Source organism: Ranitomeya imitator, chromosome 10, assembly GCF_032444005.1.
Source record: "Ranitomeya imitator isolate aRanImi1 chromosome 10, aRanImi1.pri, whole genome shotgun sequence".
In the NCBI taxonomy this organism is placed as follows: domain Eukaryota; kingdom Metazoa; phylum Chordata; class Amphibia; order Anura; family Dendrobatidae; genus Ranitomeya; species Ranitomeya imitator.
In genome coordinates this window covers 114,888,123-114,909,884 of record NC_091291.1, presented here as the reverse complement: position 1 = coordinate 114,909,884, position 21,762 = coordinate 114,888,123, and the positions used below count along the sequence as shown (strand labels likewise).

At 40.0% G+C, this 21,762-nt stretch overlaps 1 protein-coding gene across 2 annotated transcripts in view; it reads left to right on the top strand.

Moving 5' to 3' along the window:
• Positions 1-21,762, top strand: part of SKI (SKI proto-oncogene) — a 76,890-nt gene that overhangs the window by 52,295 nt on the left and 2,833 nt on the right. Inside the window, exons 2-6 of one of the 2 annotated variants that reach the window (XM_069740823.1) lie at positions 16,703-16,822; positions 17,680-17,783; positions 17,909-18,180; positions 19,069-19,370; positions 20,911-21,141. In XM_069740823.1, the coding sequence (XP_069596924.1) occupies positions 16,703-16,822; positions 17,680-17,783; positions 17,909-18,180; positions 19,069-19,370; positions 20,911-21,141 (1,029 nt within the window). The remainder of the gene's footprint in view (positions 1-16,702; positions 16,823-17,679; positions 17,784-17,908; positions 18,181-19,068; positions 19,371-20,910; positions 21,142-21,762) is intronic. The other variant, XM_069740824.1, reaches the window with a different exon arrangement.

Here is a 21,762-nt window from a genome sequence, read left to right as displayed (position 1 = left end):
GTACTTTTGTGGGCTTTTTGGAAAATCTTATAGGGAATCTCTATCATGAAGGAACCATTGAGTCAAATACCCGCATTTTATCATCGCTCATTATGCATTTCAAAGTCAAGGGCAGCCATAAAGCACTGCTAAACTATAAATAATATCCAGAAGACCTAATAGTAGCAGCTACATGGCAGAATGTTTTATAGCAGTTTGCAGAGAAGCACATTGCTAAGGAGAGTAAAACTAATCCCAAACTGTTCTTCAACTATATCAATAGTAAAAGAATAAAAACTGAAAATGTAGGCCCCTTAAAAAATAGTGAGGAAAGAATGGTTGTAGATGACGAGGAAAAGGCTAACATATTAAACACCTTCTTCTCCACGGTATTCACGGTGGAAAATGAAATGCTAGGTGAAATCCCAAGAAACAATGAAAACCCTATATTAAGGGTCACCAATCTAACCCAAGAAGAGGTGCGAAACCGGCTAAATAAGATTAAAATAGATAAATCTCCGGGTCCGGATGGCATACACCCACGAGTACTAAGAGAACTAAGTAATGTAATAGATAAACCATTATTTCTTATTTTTAGTGACTCTATAGCGACAGGGTCTGTTCCGCAGGATTGGCGCATAGCAAATGTGGTGCCAATATTCAAAAAGGGCTCTAAAAGTGAACCTGGAAATTATAGGCCAGTAAGTCTAACCTCTATTGTTGGTAAAATATTTGAAGGGTTTCTGAGGGATGTTATTCTGGATTATCTCAATGAGAATAACTGTTTAACTCCATATCAGCATGGGTTTATGAGAAATCGCTCCTGTCAAACCAATCTAATCAGTTTTTATGAAGAGGTAAGCTATAGGCTGGACCACGGTGAGTCATTGGACGTGGTATATCTCGATTTTTCCAAAGCGTTTGATACCGTGCCGCACAAGAGGTTGGTACACAAAATGAGAATGCTTGGTCTGGGGGAAAATGTGTGTAAATGGGTTAGTAACTGGCTTAGTGATAGAAAGCAGAGGGTGGTTATAAATGGTATAGTCTCTAACTGGGTCGCTGTGACCAGTGGGGTACCGCAGGGGTCGGTATTGGGACCTGTTCTCTTCAACATATTCATTAATGATCTGGTAGAAGGTTTACACAGTAAAATATCGATATTTGCAGATGATACAAAACTATGTAAAGCAGTTAATACAAGAGAAGATAGTATTCTGCTACAGATGGATCTGGATAAGTTGGAAACTTGGGCTGAAAGGTGGCAGATGAGGTTTAGCAATGATAAATGTAAGGTTATACACATGGGAAGAAGGAATCAATGTCACCATTACACACTGAATGGGAAACCACTGGGTAAATCTGACAGGGAGAAGGACTTGGGGATCCTAGTTAATGATAAACTTACCTGGAGCAGCCAGTGCCAGGCAGCAGCTGCCAAGGCAAACAGGATCATGGGGTGCATTAAAAGAGGTCTGGATACACATGATGAGAGCATTATACTGCCTCTGTACAAATCCCTAGTTAGACCGCACATGGAGTACTGTGTCCAGTTTTGGGCACCGGTGCTCAGGAAGGATATAATGGAACTAGAGAGAGTACAAAGGAGGGCAACAAAATTAATAAAGGGGATGGGAGAACTACAATACCCAGATAGATTAGCGAAATTAGGATTATTTAGTCTAGAAAAAAGACGACTGAGGGGCGATCTAATAACCATGTATAAGTATATAAGGGGAAAATACAAATATCTCGCTGAGGATCTGTTTATACCAAGGAAGGTGACGGGCACAAGGGGGCATTCTTTGCGTCTGGAGGAGAGAAGGTTTTTCCACCAACATAGAAGAGGATTCTTTACTGTTAGGGCAGTGAGAATCTGGAATTGCTTGCCTGAGGAGGTGGTGATGGCGAACTCAGTCGAGGGGTTCAAGAGAGGCCTGGATATCTTCCTGGAGCAGAACAATATTGTATCATACAATTAGGTTCTGTAGAAGGACGTAGATCTGGGGATTTATTATGATGGAATATAGGCTGAACTGGATGGACAAATGTCTTTTTTCGGCCTTACTAACTATGTTATTGTTTATATACCGTAATTGTCTTTTCGGCAATTTATTTGCATAGGGATCTTTGGGTATGGCAAACTTCTATGTTTTGAAACTCTACATTATTACATTGGGTACCATATAGAGTTGACTTAAAAGATTTGCAGGACCTTGGTCCAGCTGCCACTTTGATAGTCCATGGCCACTGAACAAGAGCCTTATAAACCTCCTAGCTGCTGGCGTCCCTGGCGCTTCTTCTGGTTAGTTGGCCCAACATATCATCATGCGTACGTGACTCCCATGACGATGACCTCGTGCTGCGCGGGCGACACGGCGCAGTGGTTAGCACAGCAGCCTTGCAGCGCTGGAGTCCTGGGTTCAAAACCCCACCAAGGACAACATCTGCAAAGAGTTTGTATGTTCTCTTCGTGTTTGCGTGGGTTTCCTCCGGGCACTCCGGTTTCCTCCCACATTCCAAAGACATACTGATAGGGAATTTAGATTGTGAGCCCCATCGGGGACAGTGATGATAATGTGTGCAAAATGTAAAGTACTGCGGAATATGTTAGCGCTGTATAAAAATTAAGATTATTTATTATTATTATTATGTGCCTTCCAAACCGAAAAGTCAGCTGGAAAGCCATAAGTTTAAAATAATGTTCGCAGGGCTCTGGTTCCGCAGCCATGAAATACCGTTGTGGCAACTGGCCCAGGGTCCTGCAGATATTTTGTTCAACTCTAGTTCAGTCTACTCAAACAAGTCTTCGAGGGCAAAATATCTCAATATCATAACATGTGATAGGAAATATGATTGCATGAGGATTAACTTTGGTATACCTCTGTATAACATTAGGGGCGTGTAGACGTAAAGTATGAATCAATGGATATTTACGGGTGGCTCATTTTGTTGAAACGGCTATGAAGCCTATAAATTTGCCATGTAGGGTGGGTTCCTCGTTTTTGTAAATGAGGGATCTACTTGTGTTGGATGATTGGATGATTTTGCTGTGAGTGTTACTCATACAGCATATTGGGCTATGGTAAATCATGGTATTATAAATTAGTATTTAGGAATGCCCATTTTGTATCTTTCATTGCCATTTACAAAATTGGTGCACTCTTCCATACAATGTCCTACCAGGCTCAATATGTATTTACTACATATGGCTCTTTAGTAGTTCTCAATCCACATGAGTTATAGGTGATGAGAATGAAGCTGGGGGATGGTCTCTTGTGTTATGTAGCAGACAGAAAGCCTTCTCAAGTGTAAAAGCTGCTCATGGAAGTCTGATGAATGCTGCTGAGATTTCCTTGAGTGCCCATTAGGGAAGTGTCACATGAAAGCATAGTCCATGCTAACCACCTCCTGACAAAACCTGATGGTGAACATTAAATTTCCTTGTAAGTCCTACATTAAGCAAGGTAATGAAGTGAAAATGTTCTCCCTTTTCTGTACGTCTGCTTGAAAGCTTTTATTTTTAACTTTTCTGAAAACATCATCCTGTAGGATGTTTTGATGCATTCAGTTGGCATCTTGGTCTTTGCCCTAGAACATCAATCTCGTTCTTTGCATGGTACTTGTGAGAGAAAGGAGTTTTCATCAAAGTTCTGCCATTGGGTCACTCATTTATTTTGGTTCTTGACACCTTGGCAATTTTGTCCTTGAGTTTTTCACTCTTACCATGAATTGACCAGGAAAATGAACCATTTGTTGTGTTCTCGTAGGCCAATGCATCGAACTGGTGTTCATATCCACTTAACGAACTCCCTTGGCCACTACCCATCTCATCAAGAACTTTTTCTTTAGCATCCTCATTAAACTGTAGCTTTCTAGGTATGCAACTATCTGTTTATACAGTATGTTTAATGTGTATATTGTAAGACATGATTGCTTGCATAGATTATCGACCGAACACCCTTCTAATTTAGATATTTTAAGGTGGTAATCCTTATCTATTTTCATGAATGGAAATCTGCTCCAATTGCCTCTCAACAAATGTTTATCCTGTGCTTTTTGCAATCCATTCTAGTTTCCTTTCTAAAATCATTACATATCAAGACTGCTAGAACTGATCGGAGATATGTAGATGGCATTACTTTACGGATGCCTATTACATATCATTTTTATATAACCTGAATTGCTTGTATATCACTACACCTCACAGAAGTTTGAAGTATGTGCGCCAGTGTGGTGACCTTGGTACTTTTTGTTCCCCCCCCCCCTCCCCTGTTTAATCTCTTATTCTTCATTATGTTTGACTCTGAAATGTATAATTCATCAATTTTCACTGAACCATGAACATCTTTTTTTTTTTTTTCTCCAAGCAAAAGTGTTGAGCTAATAAAAAGGTTTTATTTTTGTGTTGGAAACTTGAAATGCAGAAAAAATGCTCATGCCGTAAAGTACGGACAGTTTTTCCTTCACGTAAAAGGGGAAAAAAAAAAACATCTGTTAAAGGAATGTTTCAGGAGGGAAAAAAATCTATCCGATTAGGAAATTGAAAGCACTTACAAAAAAAAGGTGATAAATCTGTGTGGAATGTCCAGAGATGACAGTGTAGTGGACATGTCTGGGTTATTTTCTTTCTTTTTTACTCTTTTCTGTAACATATTTTAAGTGTGAGTGAGGCGCTGCTAGGCTTTTGGTAAGAATTTACTGTTTTCTGCTCCCACATGAAGATGTATGTGGTAATATTTTTTTACCTCGACATGTCCTACAACCGATGTCTAGCGCACAGCTGCGTGTTTTGTCTACAATTCATAGTCTCTTAAACACCTGGCTTTTTTATGTGTAGGGTTATATATGTGGGTATGTATACACCCTGGAGTCTGAAGTCACATAAAGTCTTCTGTTCGACTCAATAAGTCAGGGACAGGAAAGTGGAGTAGAATTTTTAATCTTTTTTTTTTTTTTTTTTTCTTTAAGACCTAAATCTTTAAGTTTTAATACTGGGTGAAGAATTTTGATTTTTGGTCTGTTTTCGTAACGAGAAGACCTAGGGTGGAGTAAAAAAAAAGTTTTTAGTAACCATCAAAGCTTGAGTTTTTATAATTTTTGCAAGTCTTTTGTTGTAAGAAATAGATGTTTTACAGTCATCATTGTCCCGATTTGGACTCACAATCTACATTCCCCCATCAGTATGTCTTTGAAGTGTCGATGGAAACCGTAGAACCAGGAGGAAAGCCACGCAACCATGGGGAGGACATATAAACTCCTTTCCGATGTTGTTGTCCTTTAGAATTTGAACTCTGGACACCAGAGCTGTGAAGCTACAGTGCTAACCAATGAGCCACCGTGCTAAAAAATAAATATGAAAAGGAAAATAAAAGTTGAACGAATTGGTCAACATCAATCAAGTTGCGATCTGACCTTACAGGTTTGGTGGACATTTGTGAGTTGTACCGATCAACCACTCTGAAGACCTTGTGGCGGGTTTTCTGTTTTACTTGTCTAAGAAAATTATATCTTTTAAGCAACACAGCCATAAACAAAAAAGTCTTGCTTCCTTGATGTTCATATTAAAACATTCTCTTTTAATTAACTTGGATTCCTAGTGTATAAACCTTCCAAGTGCTGTGACCACAACATCCTGTATTTCATTCTGCCTTTCTCATCTTGGGCAACATTTCCTTTAATCCTGAATGGAAAAGTTTGCTTGTTGCATATTGATCCTTTTTTGTGAGGAAGGGCACAGTGCCAGAACGCCATTAACTTGTACACCCCACAACTTTGGCAAGTAATGTCCTGGAATGTCTGATGTGAAACAGCCTCCGATGCTTGAAAGAACAGCCACCAGCTCCACTGGGAGTGCTGAGAATAAAGCCATGCATTTTGTTGTGGCTTATTTATTTTATTTTTTTAACAGAACTGTGTGCACAACATTGCCGTAACACTTGGTATCATGATTTGTGTTCTCCGCTAGACTGGGAAAAAAATATTAAAGGGGTGTCCACCTATTTTATTTTTATTACTTTAGTGTATTTGAGGCTAAATACCATTCTAACAGTTGGGTTTTATTAAAAGTTTTGCACAATTTGGCTTTTGCAAGTTTTTTTTTTTTCTGCACATTCAACTTTGATGTAGACCAGCGGTCCACAACCTTTCTGACCTTGAGAGCCACATTCAGCTAATGTCCCCTCACAGTAGTGGTAACCAAAGCCCCCATTACGGCTTTAATGATAACCAAAGCTTTTCCACACAAATCACCCCGAAGCAGTATACCAAGATCCAGGGGTTCCCACCACATTTAGCATTCTCCCATTACGCACTCCCAACACAGTCAAATCCATCTTCAAGCATCTCCTCTGACCAGTAATAATAATAAATTTATTTATGTAGCGCCAACATAATCCGCAACGCTTTACAAATTATACAGAGGATTTGTACAGACAATCGACATTACAGCATAACAAAAATCACAGTTCAAAATGGATACCAAGAGGAATGAGGGCACTGCTCGCAAGCTTACAAACTTTGAGGAGTAGTATCATCCTGTCTCCAGCGTACCATACCTAAGTTATCTCTAAACCCCCCAAGAGCAGTAGATGTGTAACCAAATCTGCTCTTTTGTGCAGGGCTACTCACAAGGTTCACCATTTTGAGATGTGCTCTTCGTACCAGTTAACTAAATCTGGAACTAATGCACCAAGCTGGCAGAAAGCCGTGAGCCACAATTCATGGGACCGCGAGTCACATGTGGCTCCCGAGCTACAGGTTGGGGACCCCTGATGTAGACTATGGTGATTAATCAGCTGAGTGGAGCTAAAAGCAAATGGAAAAAAAAAAAGGCCAATAAGAATTAGAACACTGATGGATTTTTGGTTAACTCAATTCTGCATTCGACACAGACGCTATAGAACATTTTTAATGATATCCAATTGCAAAAATTACTTTTAACCCGAAATGCATGCATTAATGAAAATTATACCCAAAGTTGTACAATCTCCGTAATGCCTACAGGTCAAAGATATATTAACTCTGATTCCATATTTTAAAGAGTATATTTTGGGCTGGACATGAAATCCTATGGATGGGAGTGGGGGGCATTGATCAATCTCATGCAACATCTTCTCTAACCGGCGGATAGGTACCCGGTGAATGTGGAATCCTACAACTGTTCCTCTTTTTGTGAAGCTTGATTTAGCCACCAAACATTTATTGTGTCTGGTCATCAACTTGAACAAAGAGTTTAAGAATCTGTGTCCTCCTTTCGTAAAAGAGCCACTGTTTTTATTGGCCCTTGTCTAGCCATTTACCTCAGGTTGAACTCCAGCCCAGAAAACAGGGTTGTGGTGACCCTTACGAGGCTTGTACTTTTTCTGTAGGCCCTTGCACACCCACTGGAATGCTCCTGAAAGGCAGTGACCCTTTCTCACCCCTCTTGGTCTCCATGGAGCTTGTGTTTCTCTCCAAGTCAGAATTTCTCTTTATGGTTGCTGTCTCCCTAGGGACATGCTCTTACATTTTTTTTTTCCCTTCCCCATTCATGTCCAATGTATCTCCATTAGTCAAATGCATGCCTTTTTATTTGCTTTTGTGCTAAGCCAATTTTCATTTTGTATGTTTGCATTTTTAGCCTGTTACATCGAGGATATTGAAATAGTTTTTTTTTTCTTTCTTTCTTCACTCATTTTTTTTTTTTCCTTTTTAGAAACTATTTCGACATTGTTTTGCTTTTTTCTGATCTACCGTAGTTATTTGACTGCCTGGAAAACACCCACATAATTATAGATTTTCCAGATTGTACTTTCCCTGTGGCTTAATTGAAGCACAAGAAGCTTGATGTTTGCAAAAGGACACAGCGCCTGCGATTTCTCTGCATAACGTGCCTCTTGACCGCTGGAGTCCTTCGCTTGTTCTGTACACCTCTGCCTAATTTTATTTCACACCCCTTGCTAAAATTTTGAGTGGGCTCCACTGTTACCGAGCAGGTGTGAGGCTTGGATGACAGCCAGAGTGTAAGTAGAGAGAGAGGACAGATTGTCGCCATGCAGTTCCACCACACGTGGAGACTGCCTATTGATGAATCTCTGGCATGAGGCCAGGCACCCAGCTCCCTCCTTCTCCACCCCCTGCAAGGCGCGAGCGTACGGAAAAAATGGCTAGACAGAAAAATTGATTGTTCATGTAATTTGATTTGACATAAGGCAAAGTGGAAAGAGAGGACAGGGAAAAAGCTACAACCTCAGCACTGCATTAGCAGGGCGGCATTGATGTGAAAGAATTTATGGCTGCCCGTTTCTACTCAGGAAGCGGGTTTTACACCGCTCTTACCAAAAAAGGGGGTCAGAGGAACCTCCAGTAATATTCGGATGAATGGTGCCTCTGTAGTCTAGGAGACACTGTGGGTTTATTGAGAAGTCCCCCCATTACTAACTAGAACAGATTGTGTTGAGATCACACATTGGACAACATGTTTTAATGCTGGTCTATTACAATCAGCCCTTATTAACAGCGTTGCACAAGTAAACCTCCAGGCTTGCTGACGTTGGGCAGGATTTTATTACTGGAGTCCCGTAGTTGTCTGGGGTTTGCTCTCCAGATTTTGCTTCTTTATGTTCTATATCATTACTTTTCTCAGTTTTTTGGAGCGAATTTGAATGAATGTTTCCATCTCGTATGTTTATAGTCACAGGGTATGATCTAAATGGTGGGACCACATCTACAGTGAGGGTGATAAGTGAGTGGAACAGGCGGCTACGAAAGGTAGGGAGTTCTTCAATGGAAGTCTTCAAACAGAGGCCGGACAGACATCTGTCTGAGATGGTTTAGTGAATCCTGCATTGAGCACAAGGTCTGACATGATGACCCTGAAGGTCCCTTCTAACTCCTAACATTCTGTGACATCATCTCTCTCGGGAAGAAAGCTTAACTGTTAGTAGAGAGGTGGTTGGAATACCCCTTGAATTTTATGAGCGCCAACCACCCTGCCACTTAAAGCAGCCCCGTTCTCAAGATACTGTAGATGTTGGTCGTATTGAGATCCATACCTAGTATATAATATAATGATATGCCATAAATGTTTGAGATGGGAATACACCTTTTTATGCTTTTTGCTTCTTTTTTTTTTAACCTTGTTTTGGATCACGCCACATCTGATGAATTGCATCTACAGTACGTGCCCTATTTGTTGAAGCTTACTTGGACCTCTCAATACCCTGTACTGCAGGCGAGTAGGCTGGGTCTACCGTTGAATGGAATATGATCCAAGTTCAAGGTTCTGCTATGTAAACACGCACTTACGTGGTTCTCTTGGAGTTTGCACTTGCAGAAGTTATCTGCTCTACTATAAACTACTCTGTGAACACATTCCAGGCTAAACACCTATAACCGAGATGTAGTAATATTTGTACAAGTATCCAGACTTGACTGCGTTCCAAGTGCATTATTGCATGCCTGCCATTCTTTATTTCTGGAGATTCCAGATAATGGTGGTTGTATCCTATTGACTGACCCATTATTTGTGATCTATCCACATTAACGATCGGTCACAAAATAGTTGGATATGATTTTTTTTTTTTTTTTTCAAAACGCCAATTGGAAATCTGGTACTTCAGTTGCACGTTAAAAAACAAACAAAACAAAAACATTTATCAAGACATCACCCTCTGTAATTATGGTAGACAAAAGGAATCTTCACGGAGCTAAAGTCTACGCACCAGAGGGAATATTAACTGCAGTTCCTATGACAGCACAAGAGCACTGTTTGTAACTCCAAGAATAGAGCGCCGATCCTATCGATGCCGTTCTGGGATGTCAGGAAAATCCTCCAGTTGTCACTGTATTTTATGCATCTTTTTTTTCTGTAAGCACATGTAGAAGGGGCTTAAAAATCCCCTCCTTGGCATTATCCACCCACTTCTAGCACTGGAAGCAGACATTAAATTTAATTGGTCTTGAAAAGAGAGGCTTAATACGGCAGGCTGACCTGCAAGGACTAAGCGATCTGTCTGGGATTTGATCACTACATTGACCTGGGTAAATCCCTTCATCACTGAGAAATCTTCTTAACTATCGTGTCTCCCCTTGAACCTAGGAATGACATTCCTGCATGTTAATTGCCACCAAAAAAGTAAAACGGGTCGCTCAAACTACCGAGGGTGCATGCAATCATATTGGGGCTTGGCCTTTTCTGGTGCAGCCCAAGTGGTGATATCGTTCTATAAGAGCAAATGGGATTTAGTCTTAGTCGACTTTGTGAATTTGTTTCCGGCTTGCATGAGAATTCTTACTGGCAGGTATTTGGTTAAATAACCCAATCTGAAATACTCGTTAAGTCCTTAGTCTATCTAGGCGCCTGCAAGGCTGCCATTTAAATCTCCCACGAGTCTTGACATGCTGTATATTTTTGAGGCGCTGTTCTCTCTACGTCTGAGCATCTAAATGCTTCTCTTCTGCTCTGTTAAAACAAGTTCCATCCCACTAAGCATAAGAGCAAAATCAGATGCTTCCATGCTGCACGGGATAATTGCATAGAGACTAGCAGGTAGGCTGTTTCTGTCTCCCCCTGGGTGCCACATCTTGCACAGCAAACACGTGATGTACCTAAAGGCAAGCCAAAGGAGCTTTCAAAGTCTAAGTCCGTAATTGGTTGACTAGCTTTGTCCTCAAAGCTGCGTGGATGTTTCCAAAGTCATGACAATTCTTTCAAGTAATTAAGCTAGCGGAGATTTTCATGCGTTAAGACATCTTGACGCATCTGCTAAACTACTTTTAGTATCTAGATTTTAATATACTATATGACTGTACTATCCAGTCCAATATTGAACTAGTTTTTGAGTTTATTTTTAAGGCTTGCGCCTCTCTCATGGCTCCCACAATACTTCCGAAACATACCGTAAGGGGCATTTCGTACAAGAGAGCCTGCTGACTTGCTTTGCATTGTGGAAGTGTATTGATTGGCCCTGGCAGAGAAGGCAAAGAGTTAATATATAAAGCGTGTCGTTTAGTGTGTAATTTGTTAATGCTTTCGGGAAAGCACGGGATTGTAATGCAGGGTGAACTGGCTTCTGCTGATCCCAAATCAATACATTTTAATGTCCATTAGCTGTGCATCCAGGTAAAAAAAAAATCCTGAGCTTTTCAGCAGAGCATGTTTGGAGAGATGGAGATATATATTTATTTTTTTCCCCCCAGACTGCAGGACAGCATGATTCTATCGAATTATCGTACCCCAATGAAGATGGTGCCATGTCTACTAGTAAGACGTTGACTGTAGTAAATTGGTTCTTTATACTGTTTTGCCATCTTTTATGGAGGTCTGTGCTTACAATGATGCAACTAATTATTATTATTGGATGCATCGGTGGACTACACCAACGATACCAACTGCTAAATAAAACGCATTGCACAATTTTATATCCTACACGATCATTCCTAGACCCTATTCAACATAACATTTATTCAGGAAAAATCGCTGGCTTTAGCAATCTCTAACATTCCCATTCAGTACCTCTGGAACACATCGGTTTGCAAACGACTCCGCCGTAGTCAACCTAGAACACACAGTTCCCACACAATTCTTGCCAAACAAAGCACCAAAGGAAAGTACACTTCCCGTACACTATCCCTTTTACTGCCGTCTCTTGACCTGCTTTATACGTTGGCTGCGTGCCATCCTTTTTTGGTCCACCCTTCTCACAATTGGCGTTCCTTAAATAAATAAAACTAAAAAATTCCTTCTTGGAGAACTAATAATTTTATTGCCAGTAGGTGTGTGTTTTACAAATCACTGTTAGACACAAAGGGAAAGTATGTACAGGATGGTGTGACATTGCTTATCTGAAATTCCAGCCTTGTTACGTGGGCTGATACCAGTGCAGATGCCAACAAGTTCTACCAAGGATCGAATTGTTGGTGGTCGGTTCCACTGACGGAGTTATGATTTAGCATTGATGACTCAACTTTAACAACAAGCCGAGCACATATTCCCCCAGCTTATTCAGAGACTGCCATTTCCTTTCCATTCTAAAAGAAGCAAAACTGTTGTAGAGATTCACTCGATAGTTGACCAGGGAGCGTGCATGATGCAGAGTTCGGCACATATTTGTGTTGATGAGTCAGTTTTTGCTCCTGATTAAGGGTGCAGTATAATCGTTACCATATTAAAGTCTTACAAACATGATTCTTATCTGCAGTACAATGTAAACACAAAATCTCTCCGAGTTGTAGAAATTTTTCAGTCATGGTTTTTAAAAGGTGCTGAAACTTGGAAAAAATATAGTTTATACAGATTTCCCAGTAGATAACCATTTACCGAAGACACCAAGTGACAATAACAAGTCTGGCCATCTCTTGGGAGCGCTTCCTTGTCTATTCTCACTTCTTCTTTCAAAGTCTCCAGATCTCCCTTTTGATGGGAATGGAATACTTCACGAGAAAAACAAACCCCTTTCAAATTTGGAAGGGTGTGGATCGCGTTGGTTAAGCTCAACCTGTGCATTTCTCCATAACGGATACAAGAACAGTGCTATTTCCGGGGTCTTCCTGGTGAAAATTGCTCCCATTATTTGTAATATAGCTAATTGATAGACTACTATAAAGAAAAACAAAGTGTTCGTAACACAAACCCTACTTTTAAAAACCAGTGTTGGCGTAAGAATTCCCAAAGAACTTTGGTAAATCAATTGCGGTCACACTTATATATTTTTTTTTATTATGCTTTGCTTTCATGGCGCCGTCATAGTCCAAAGCACTTTACCAACCTCTAAATTCCCCGTCACTGTTTGTGGAGTGTTGAAGGAAACCTGAAAAGGCAGAAAAAATTCATGCAATCGCTGAGAAAACACACAACCTCCTTGCATTGCAAAGAAACAGTGCACCACCATGTTGCGCTACACTCTTAAGTATGGTTTTGCAGGTTACATAGCCAGCGTGTTCTAGCTGGGTTCATCTGATGTGCATGAACATTTCCTCTCCTTTTAAAATATGCCATTTTGTTTCCTTAGAACCTTAGACATGTCTAGAATCACAATGTGCGTCTTGTAGCCTCTTGCTGTAGTAAAAATGGCATAAATTAGGAAATATTGTGGTTTACAAGATTTTATATCGCCTGGCCTTTTCCTAGAAGACGTAAACTATTCCAGCCGTTTTATTTGCTTCAGAAGATTTAGAGCCTTCGCAGAACAGTTTGCAATAGGTTTAGGTATGCCGCATTCTCTTCCTATACAAACCATTTAGATTTGTGGGCTGGCATCTTAAAAAATGTGATGCTTTATTAAAAAAAATGCAAATGGTCCGACATGTTTCCAAATAGTCTACATAGTCTACTGTTCTTCATAGTTAGTTCATTTGAAGTGTTTCTTATTTTGAGCTATATTCAACCTTCCGAATATACTTTATTTTAGGCAGGGTGGTCATATTGAGTAGAGAAGTTTTGTTCAGTGTCCTATGGTTTGTAGAAGGTAACTATTTGCCGTTGATATTTCGACCTTTTAGACGATGGAAAAAATGTGAAGATTGTATTTAAAATAAATAAAATTCCAATTCTGACTTCGCCTTTGTCCTGCCCTAAATGGAAATTTCCCACAAGTGTATTGTAAGGCTTAATCTATAGCAATGGTACACATATCATATGTCTGTACTGAAGAGCTCATATTAAAGCACAAAGGGAGGGAGGATCTTCAGGCCAGGAAAGCGCATTAAATGGGACAATTGTTCTTATTCACGGTCTCATCCACACTTCAGACACTGGGTGTCTCTGATTACACATACTGCCTCTCCAAGTGTAGTGGCAAAGTCTGTTTTGTCTAGGACAATGGTATCCAGACACTGCTTGCCTGGAAGCAGCTGCATAGTATGTTGTGTCTTCTTCTGAAAGGCGGATTCCTGGATTTGCTTTTTTTTTTTTCTCTTTTAGATCTGACAATGTAACATTTGATTACTTATCCTTACTCGACATGGGGCTCGCCATTCAATGCTTTGAGGGCATAAAGTACATTCTAAAGGGGAATTCGTTAAGGCCCAGAGACATATTAGACTAAAGTCAAGGTGAACCCGCCAATATTGATGGGTTCAACTCATTGTCTGGGCAGATGTTGATTGGGCAAGTCCATTGTCGGACTGCCGATCGCATTTTTCTCTTGGAGGTAGGCCACCATTTTAGCCGGTGACTTTCTCATAAAGAACACCAGTAGTGCTAAGCCTATATATTAGCTTTATTCTATATTAATGTAATTGGACGGCAAGTGGCCTGGCAATCTTGCCTTGCGTTGCTCTGAAATTTCCCTTTCATCTTGGTTACCGCAGACGGCGTGTATGGGCAATACGGGTGTGGCAGTACTTTCAGCCCATAAATTATACGGATTGGGCTTCTTGGTTGAAAAGCTCACATCAAAAACTGTGATCTTCTGTCTAGCACTTCGAAGAGAAGAGAGAAAGAGACCTCCAACTTTTGAGGTCTGCATCAAACAAATAAATAAGAACGATCAGACCGGCGCCGGGTGTTGTGGTTTTGCTGTTGGTGAGAACCTCTTTAGTTTTTCGCTGCTCATAAGAGATTGTAGCGAAACAGGAAGACCTCACCCTAACTGTGCTCAGAACACTAGCTCTACTTTCTGCATTTAGTAAATACTATACTTAAGTGACTTATGATAAATTATCAGTGTGTGAGAAGGATAGCTTTTCTTTTTTTTTTTTTTTTAGGAGATTGGGATTGGCCCAGTGTATGCATAATCAATATTCTTTATTCTCTGTTGATTTGATACTGTTTTCCCAGTAGCATTAAAGAAATTGTGCAAATGCTAACAGACAGAATTCCTTGAGGGGCCTGAATATGGCAATGTAGGAATTTCCACCTCTAGTAGTTCTAATCTGGACTTATAAAGGCCAGTGCTTTGTAGAATTTGTTTTGTTGACCTTTTTATTCCAGTTTCTTTTTGGTGTAAAACTTTTTTTATTTGCAGCCTGTTTAGGCTTGTAACTACACTCGGAGCGTTGGCTTGTTATAGCTTGTTCTTTTAAAGCTCAGGCACTTCATTGGTATTTCCACGAAGCGGGCTGCATGATCTTCATTATGCTTGCCTTGTCATGCGTATGCCTAATAAAACGTTCCACCTTCTCGTACATTCTTTTCTTTCATTATATTTGTGTCTCAAGTATTACTAATTATTAGCATCCTATTTTTAAAATCTAGGGCTATGTATAGTTCAAGAATTTGTCACTTTAGTTTTAGAACCGGTACCTGACCTAAAAACCTCTGGACTCTGATGCCAAATTTGTGAAAGGGCCTTACACCTACCATGTGCCATTTATAAGCATCAGCCACAAGATAGTTGATAACTTATTTCCGACATTTGGAACACACAAGTGCTCCGTCGGAATGGAGTGATGTTCGCACACGCGCCTCACAGACTTCTTGCACGATCTATAGGATGGAGTGTAGTATCCAGCAGTACATTTTGAATACAAGTACTAAGATAGTAATTTCTCTTTATGTAACAAAAGGACCCTTAGGCCCCTTCTTACATGGGATGCAGCTGCTTCAATTGCAACCCTAAATGCTGCATAGTACTATCCTGAGAATTCCTTCATTAAAGGTCCCTCCCTTTTAGGTTTTCAGCATGTTTATTTTAGTAGACTTTTACCGCACCTGTTCATAAGTCATCCTGACGTTTTACCTCTGTGTGTGTGTGTTGAAGGGAACTTAGCTCTTGCCAAGAGGTCTCTTCTAAGCTTTAGAGTGATTTACAGTCCAAGCTTCAAACCACTTGTGGAAAAGTCAAAGCAAGGTTTGGCATCTTCTCCAGAATCCAGTGCAGCTGTGGCAGAGTGAAGTCATCCTCATAACAACCACGACAAATAAACAGAGTCTGTGCTGTTCACGCTGTTCTTGATTCACACCACATAAAATATTCCTTCTATGTTCAGGCAAAAAAGCAGACATTTGTCATATTTCAGGGTGGGTTTGGAGGGGGGCATTCATTCTGACCAATTCCATTTCTGTCATTGCTAAAATCAGTAGCTCCATGAGGTCATTTTTGGCCTCTCGTAACGTTATTGGTCCTTGGGGAAAAAAAAAAAGTTTGGTGAGGAACGCTTTAGGGCCAGGAATGGGTTTACCCTTAATAGTCACAAATAGCTCAGCATATGACTCGGGAGACATGGCAAAAGTTATTTTCAGTTGCACAGCGAGAATACTTCTTGAGGAACTTCAGACTAGAAGAAAGACTTCCCCTAATTTGTAGATCCTCATCTAATCTCCTGTGGTACGTGCCTTTACTTGGCCAGTTGAGAAGCCGTAAATTATCTTACATAATGTTGTGAGGACATCTTTATTCACATTACACTACTTCTATTCGCACATAAAGGTGTAGAAGAGAAGTTTCACACAACTTGGCACAATGTCGAAGTTCTAAATTCTGTTTTTCAAAAGGTCAACTGGGTTACCAAAGTACAAGCAATGATCTAGCTTGTTAAACTGGCTCTGCACACTTCCACATCTTGATTTGACCGATGAAGTAAAATGCAGATAGCGATCACCTCGTGTACATGAGCAGCAGATACCGTGCACCTGTCCTAGATACCAATAGATGTGACGTCATTGGTCTGCCCATGCGGAGTCTTTGATAGTAGTACATACCAAAGGATGTAGCAGAATGAAATTTAACACATGTATGTGGATTTAAGTTCCTGATCAAAACCAAAGTAATTTCTATAAATGTATTTTTTTTCTTTGTAGATTTCTTCCGAACCGCCACCTAAAAAGTCGAAAAATGACGACTGCATCATCCACTCCCCAAACTCAGCAGAAAAAGACAAATCCTCAAGTTGGTTACGGAATTTATCAAACTCTAGCAAGGTAAATTTAATATTATATTAGGGATGGACTGAGGACTTTGGCATTAGCGGTCTTGAAGTATTGGTGTACCTTTTTTTTTTTTTTTGCATTTCCAATGCAACTCTCGGTAGAGTCTTTCTTTTTCGATCAGTGTTTTGGCTAATGTAGATGATGAGGTAAGTGACTTATTAGTGCCTTAGAGACTCTACAAGCTGCAAGGATCCCCCTTATCCCATAAAATCCGCAAAATATTCATATTATTTATTAGCAACCAAATCTAATCCGGTTCATTCTGAGTTGCTAAGCAATTGGGGTCAACATCACAAACTAAGGAAGGGATTGAGGGACAGCAGTGAACACTCGTAAAGGCCAAAAAATGCCATATGCCAGGTATACAGCACATGTGATCAAGACACATGGCCAAGTTATAGATATTCCAAAAAAAATTATTTTATTTTTTCTTGGCCGTTTCAGTTAAAATTTGTGATCACGGAGTTTTGTTAAAGTGCATGTGTGTACGTATATGTATATATATATGTGTGTATGTATGTATATGTATATGTATATATATATATATATATATATATATATATATATATATATATATATATATATATATATATATATATATATATATATATATATATATATATATATAATTAATCTCTCTCCATCCATCCATCCCTACTTCCATTGCCATTCCGAGTGTTGTCCAGTAGGGGGCAGCTAGTTTTTGCTAATTGTCCCTGGGAGAGATAATGCTCTTGGATGTAATGAAGGATTTCTTACATGCATTAATATTATTTTTTTAGGTTGGTGTTTATGGTTTTTAACCCTGTTTTTTGTGTTTTTTTTTTTTTATTATTTTTTTTATAAAGAATCCAGCATATAGTCACCCTCGCCAGCGCCTGTCTGCTTTCCGGCCCTGGTCCCCCGCCATTTCAGCAAATGAGAAGGAGTTGCCTGCCCTGATCAGAGATAGGTAAGCCATTAATATTTTCATGAAACCGAAAGATGTTTAACTATATTAATACCTTAAACAGAAGCAATATTTATTTATTTTAATGTTATTTTTAATGTTTTTATTTTTTATCTTTCCTGCGACAGTTTTTATAATTATAAGAGCTTTGAACACCTGGTTGCCCCCAATGTCGCATTGGCACCCCCTGCCCCACAGAAAGTGATGACGAGCCCTTTGTGTGCCCCGACTGTGCCAAGAAGCATTCAATCATCGAGTAGTCCTGCACAGTCCCGAAAACGAAGGCCAACGGCTGAAATGCCTACAGTACCCGAGGCACCAGCTCCTCCCATCCAAGCCCGGGAAGAAGAAAAGGAATCCGAAACAGAAATTGAAGTGGAAAGTAGAGAAGAATGTAAGTGTGAGTTGATTTTTTTTTTTCTTCTTTCCTTTTTTACTTTCCAAATTTATAAAATGACCACTGCTGTACCAAACTCCTCTGGGAATGAGACTCTACTGACTTGGGGTGACCTCTCAACCTGTGTGCTAAATAAAGCCGTTTGCTGCTCAAGCATTTTCTGTGGGACCTTCATAAAAATAATGATGTTGCTTGTAAATAATGTTTGCTTTATACAGCTCGAAGGGCGGTGATGAAATTGAAATTACAGATCAAAGATTAAATGGATTATGTTTACGAGTCAAGTTCCAGTAGTTAAGCTGTGCTGTTCTTCTGAAGCTGGGTATCACCTTGCCTGGTGGATGAATCAGTTGGGTCACACTCAGGTCATCACGCTCTCCGTTGTACTTCTCCTATGATACTTTCCTGTGCCGTACACAGGAACTCCTGGCAGGAATTTTTATTGCTGACATTTTAGGAGCTTGTTTGTACATTACACAAGATTCCAAATTGTCACACTCCTAATTGAAGTCAGATGTTCATTAATCTTATGTTATCCTGTGAAAGATGTTAACATGGCCTTCACCATAACTGGTCAATTGATGTCATTGTTGAAGCTCCTAAATCATTTTTTTCAATTTCTAAGAAATCCTATTCTTTGAAACCTTTCTTGGGCCAATGACAATGGCAACCTTCTCATTCAGTTGCGTTCTAGATTCTAACGCGCCTCTTAAATGCAGGATGAAGTATTTAAATTGTGTCTGCTTGATTTCCTTCCACTGTTTATGATTTGAAGACCTCATGGTTTAAAAGGTGTACTTGACGTATTCACTTGTTTAGACGTTGAGTAAGCAAGAATCAATTGGTTATATCCGTTCTTATTATCTTTGGTTTTTCCTGTCTTTTTTTTAGTTACGTCTTCGCTGTCTTCGCTCTCCTCTCCTTCCTTCACTTCCTCAAGCTCAGCCAAGGAGTTAAGTTCTCCGGGCATGTTGGCTCCGACAATAATCAACCCTTCCTTTGAAGGGGCACATCATGGTGACTCTCTCAGCAGCGGACTAGAGGCAGAATTGGAGCACCTAAGGCAAGCCCTTGACAGTGGTCTAGATTCCAAGGAAGCCAAAGAAAAGTTTCTCCATGAAGTCGTTAAAATGAGAGTGAAACAAGAAGAGAAACTGAACGCCGCTCTTCAGGCCAAACGGAGTCTCCAACAGGTAATATTTCCATCTCTTGTCTAGTCAATGAATGCAGTGACAGTGAGCCTCTGTTTTTTAGCATTAGGTGATCAATAACTGGTATGGGAAACATGGAATGATAAATTGGGGGCTGCAACCAATTTTCTGGTAGGCCTGCTACTTTGTGATTACACTTTCATCCCTGGCTAACATCTGAAAGTTAGTTAAGGTTGGTAAATTCGAATATGAAAAGGAAGGAAGCCCTCAAGTTTCCAAAGAAGGATAAGTTGGAGACGGAGATATCTTTTTTTTTTTTTTTTTTTTTTTTTTTTTTAAATCGTGGCTTTTTAAAGGTGAATCAATGGAAGACCTAGATTCTCCACCTGTGAGATGATTGTGCCCCAGACAGGAGACAGCGGCAGTGCTCCTTGCAGCCTGGAAGATGAATCATGTCAACTTCCTTCCCCCCCGCTCTATGGAGTTCCTAATTTTGTTGGAGAGAAAGTCAGGAGTGTAGTCCAGTTAACAATGGCTTGGCTTGGATGTCATATTATTGTAAAGGGAAAAGGATTTCCCATGACCTAGCTTCAGGGTGTTACTTAACAGAAATATGTTTTTGTACATGACCGTATCGGAGAGCAAGAGGAAGTCTCTTTTCTGGTCCTGTTTTTCGCTCGTCCTCCCAATCCCATGATTTAGCGCTTCACAATCATAATGATTTAATGCTTTGATTTGATCCAGTGCTTACCCCAATATTCGTGTGCTACAATTATAATATCTACCTTGTTCCCACCCCACATCATTGAAGACTTTGCCTCCGATTCACCATCGGCGTTTTTGCAGTTTTCTCGAATTTTGCTACTTTTGGTATTTTTAGTATATGTACCTTTTTTTCTCTTTAGAAGTTTTGAACCATTTTTAAGTTTGTCTTCCTCTTTTTTTTTTTTTTAAATTGGAATCTGTCAACCAAATTTTGCTACCGAGTCTGAGAGCAGATCCTTATTGCAGCGGTGTGTCACTTGCTGAGCTGCTTGCGGCAGTTTTAATAAAATCCCTCTCTTCTCTGCTGCAGATCTAGCCGTTCTCTTAATGCTGAGCTGTGATAGGCAGCTTTCTGTGTATACTGTGCATAGGCAGAAAACTTCCAATCAGTGGTGGGGGCGGAGTTATTCAAAGCTCATGAATATGGAGGACTACATGGCAGCAGGATTGTTAGTCCTAGTGATCTACTGCTGATAAAACAGGGATTTGATCAAAACTACACCAAGCATCCCAATAAGTGGCATATCCCTATTATTGGGGTCTCTATCTCTACATTTATGCTGCTCTCAGATAGGTGGCAAAAACCTGGTGACGAGTTTCCTTTTATTTTTTTTTAAACCTTAACTTTTTACTAGCCAGTTTTTTTTTATCAGAGTAATTAAATTGACTATAAAATGTTGCAGGTTGGAAAGGAATGGCACGGAGAGGAGGCTGATTTGCTCCATTTTACACCTTTTATAGTTTACTTAAATCACGTTGAAAAGTTGCTCAAGGTTAATAAAGTATTTTTTTATATATATTTTTTGTCTCTGATTAGGAGCTAGAATTTCTCCGTGTGGCCAAGAAAGAGAAGTTAAGAGAAGCAACAGAGGCAAAACGCAACTTAAGAAAAGAAATTGAACGTCTCCGAGCAGAAAATGAGAAGAAAATGAAGGAGGCTAACGAATCGCGGTTACGTCTGAAGCGAGAATTAGAACAAGCTAGGCAAGTTAGAGTTTGTGACAAGGGCTGTGAGGCCGGCCGGATACGGGCAAAGTACTCTGCTCAGGTAAGTTTTTATTTCTTTTATTTTTTTTTTTGCATTTTTGAAGTATGGCATGAAAAGCTGTAGGGTTAAATGGTTCTTTTTCGATGGCTGTTTCATTCCGGTAGTGAATATATGCCTGTATGTGAGCATGCCGACAGAAAGAGAAAACAATTTATGCTTCTTTGAAACTACTCTGTCAATAACGGGAAGGGGAGTAGACTGATTCTACTGATGTGAGACATGCCAAACCAGGAAATGATGTGAACCTCCACCCCAGCTTTACGCTGATAAGAGGCCTCCAGACTAAACATTACCAAAGTGAGAACTCTGCAATGGGTGTTACCTACAGCTTACTTCCACCGTGCATAGCGCCAAGCTGCAGCCGTGTGCCTATAGGAAAACCTGCTGCAAGGGTATTCTGGGGAACTCGGGTTTACCCCTGAATATATAAAAAAAAAAAAAGTGAATTAGTTGCATACAGTTCCCTTTTTTTCTGTATGGATGAAGGCCGTATAGATTATTCCAGTTTAAAGGGGTTATCCGGGATTCCTTATGGGGCTAAGCATTTATCGATATGTAGTTGCTACCTGCCTGTTCTGCCCTGCCACAATGTCTCTTGAATAAGAGCAGTCACGGCGATTC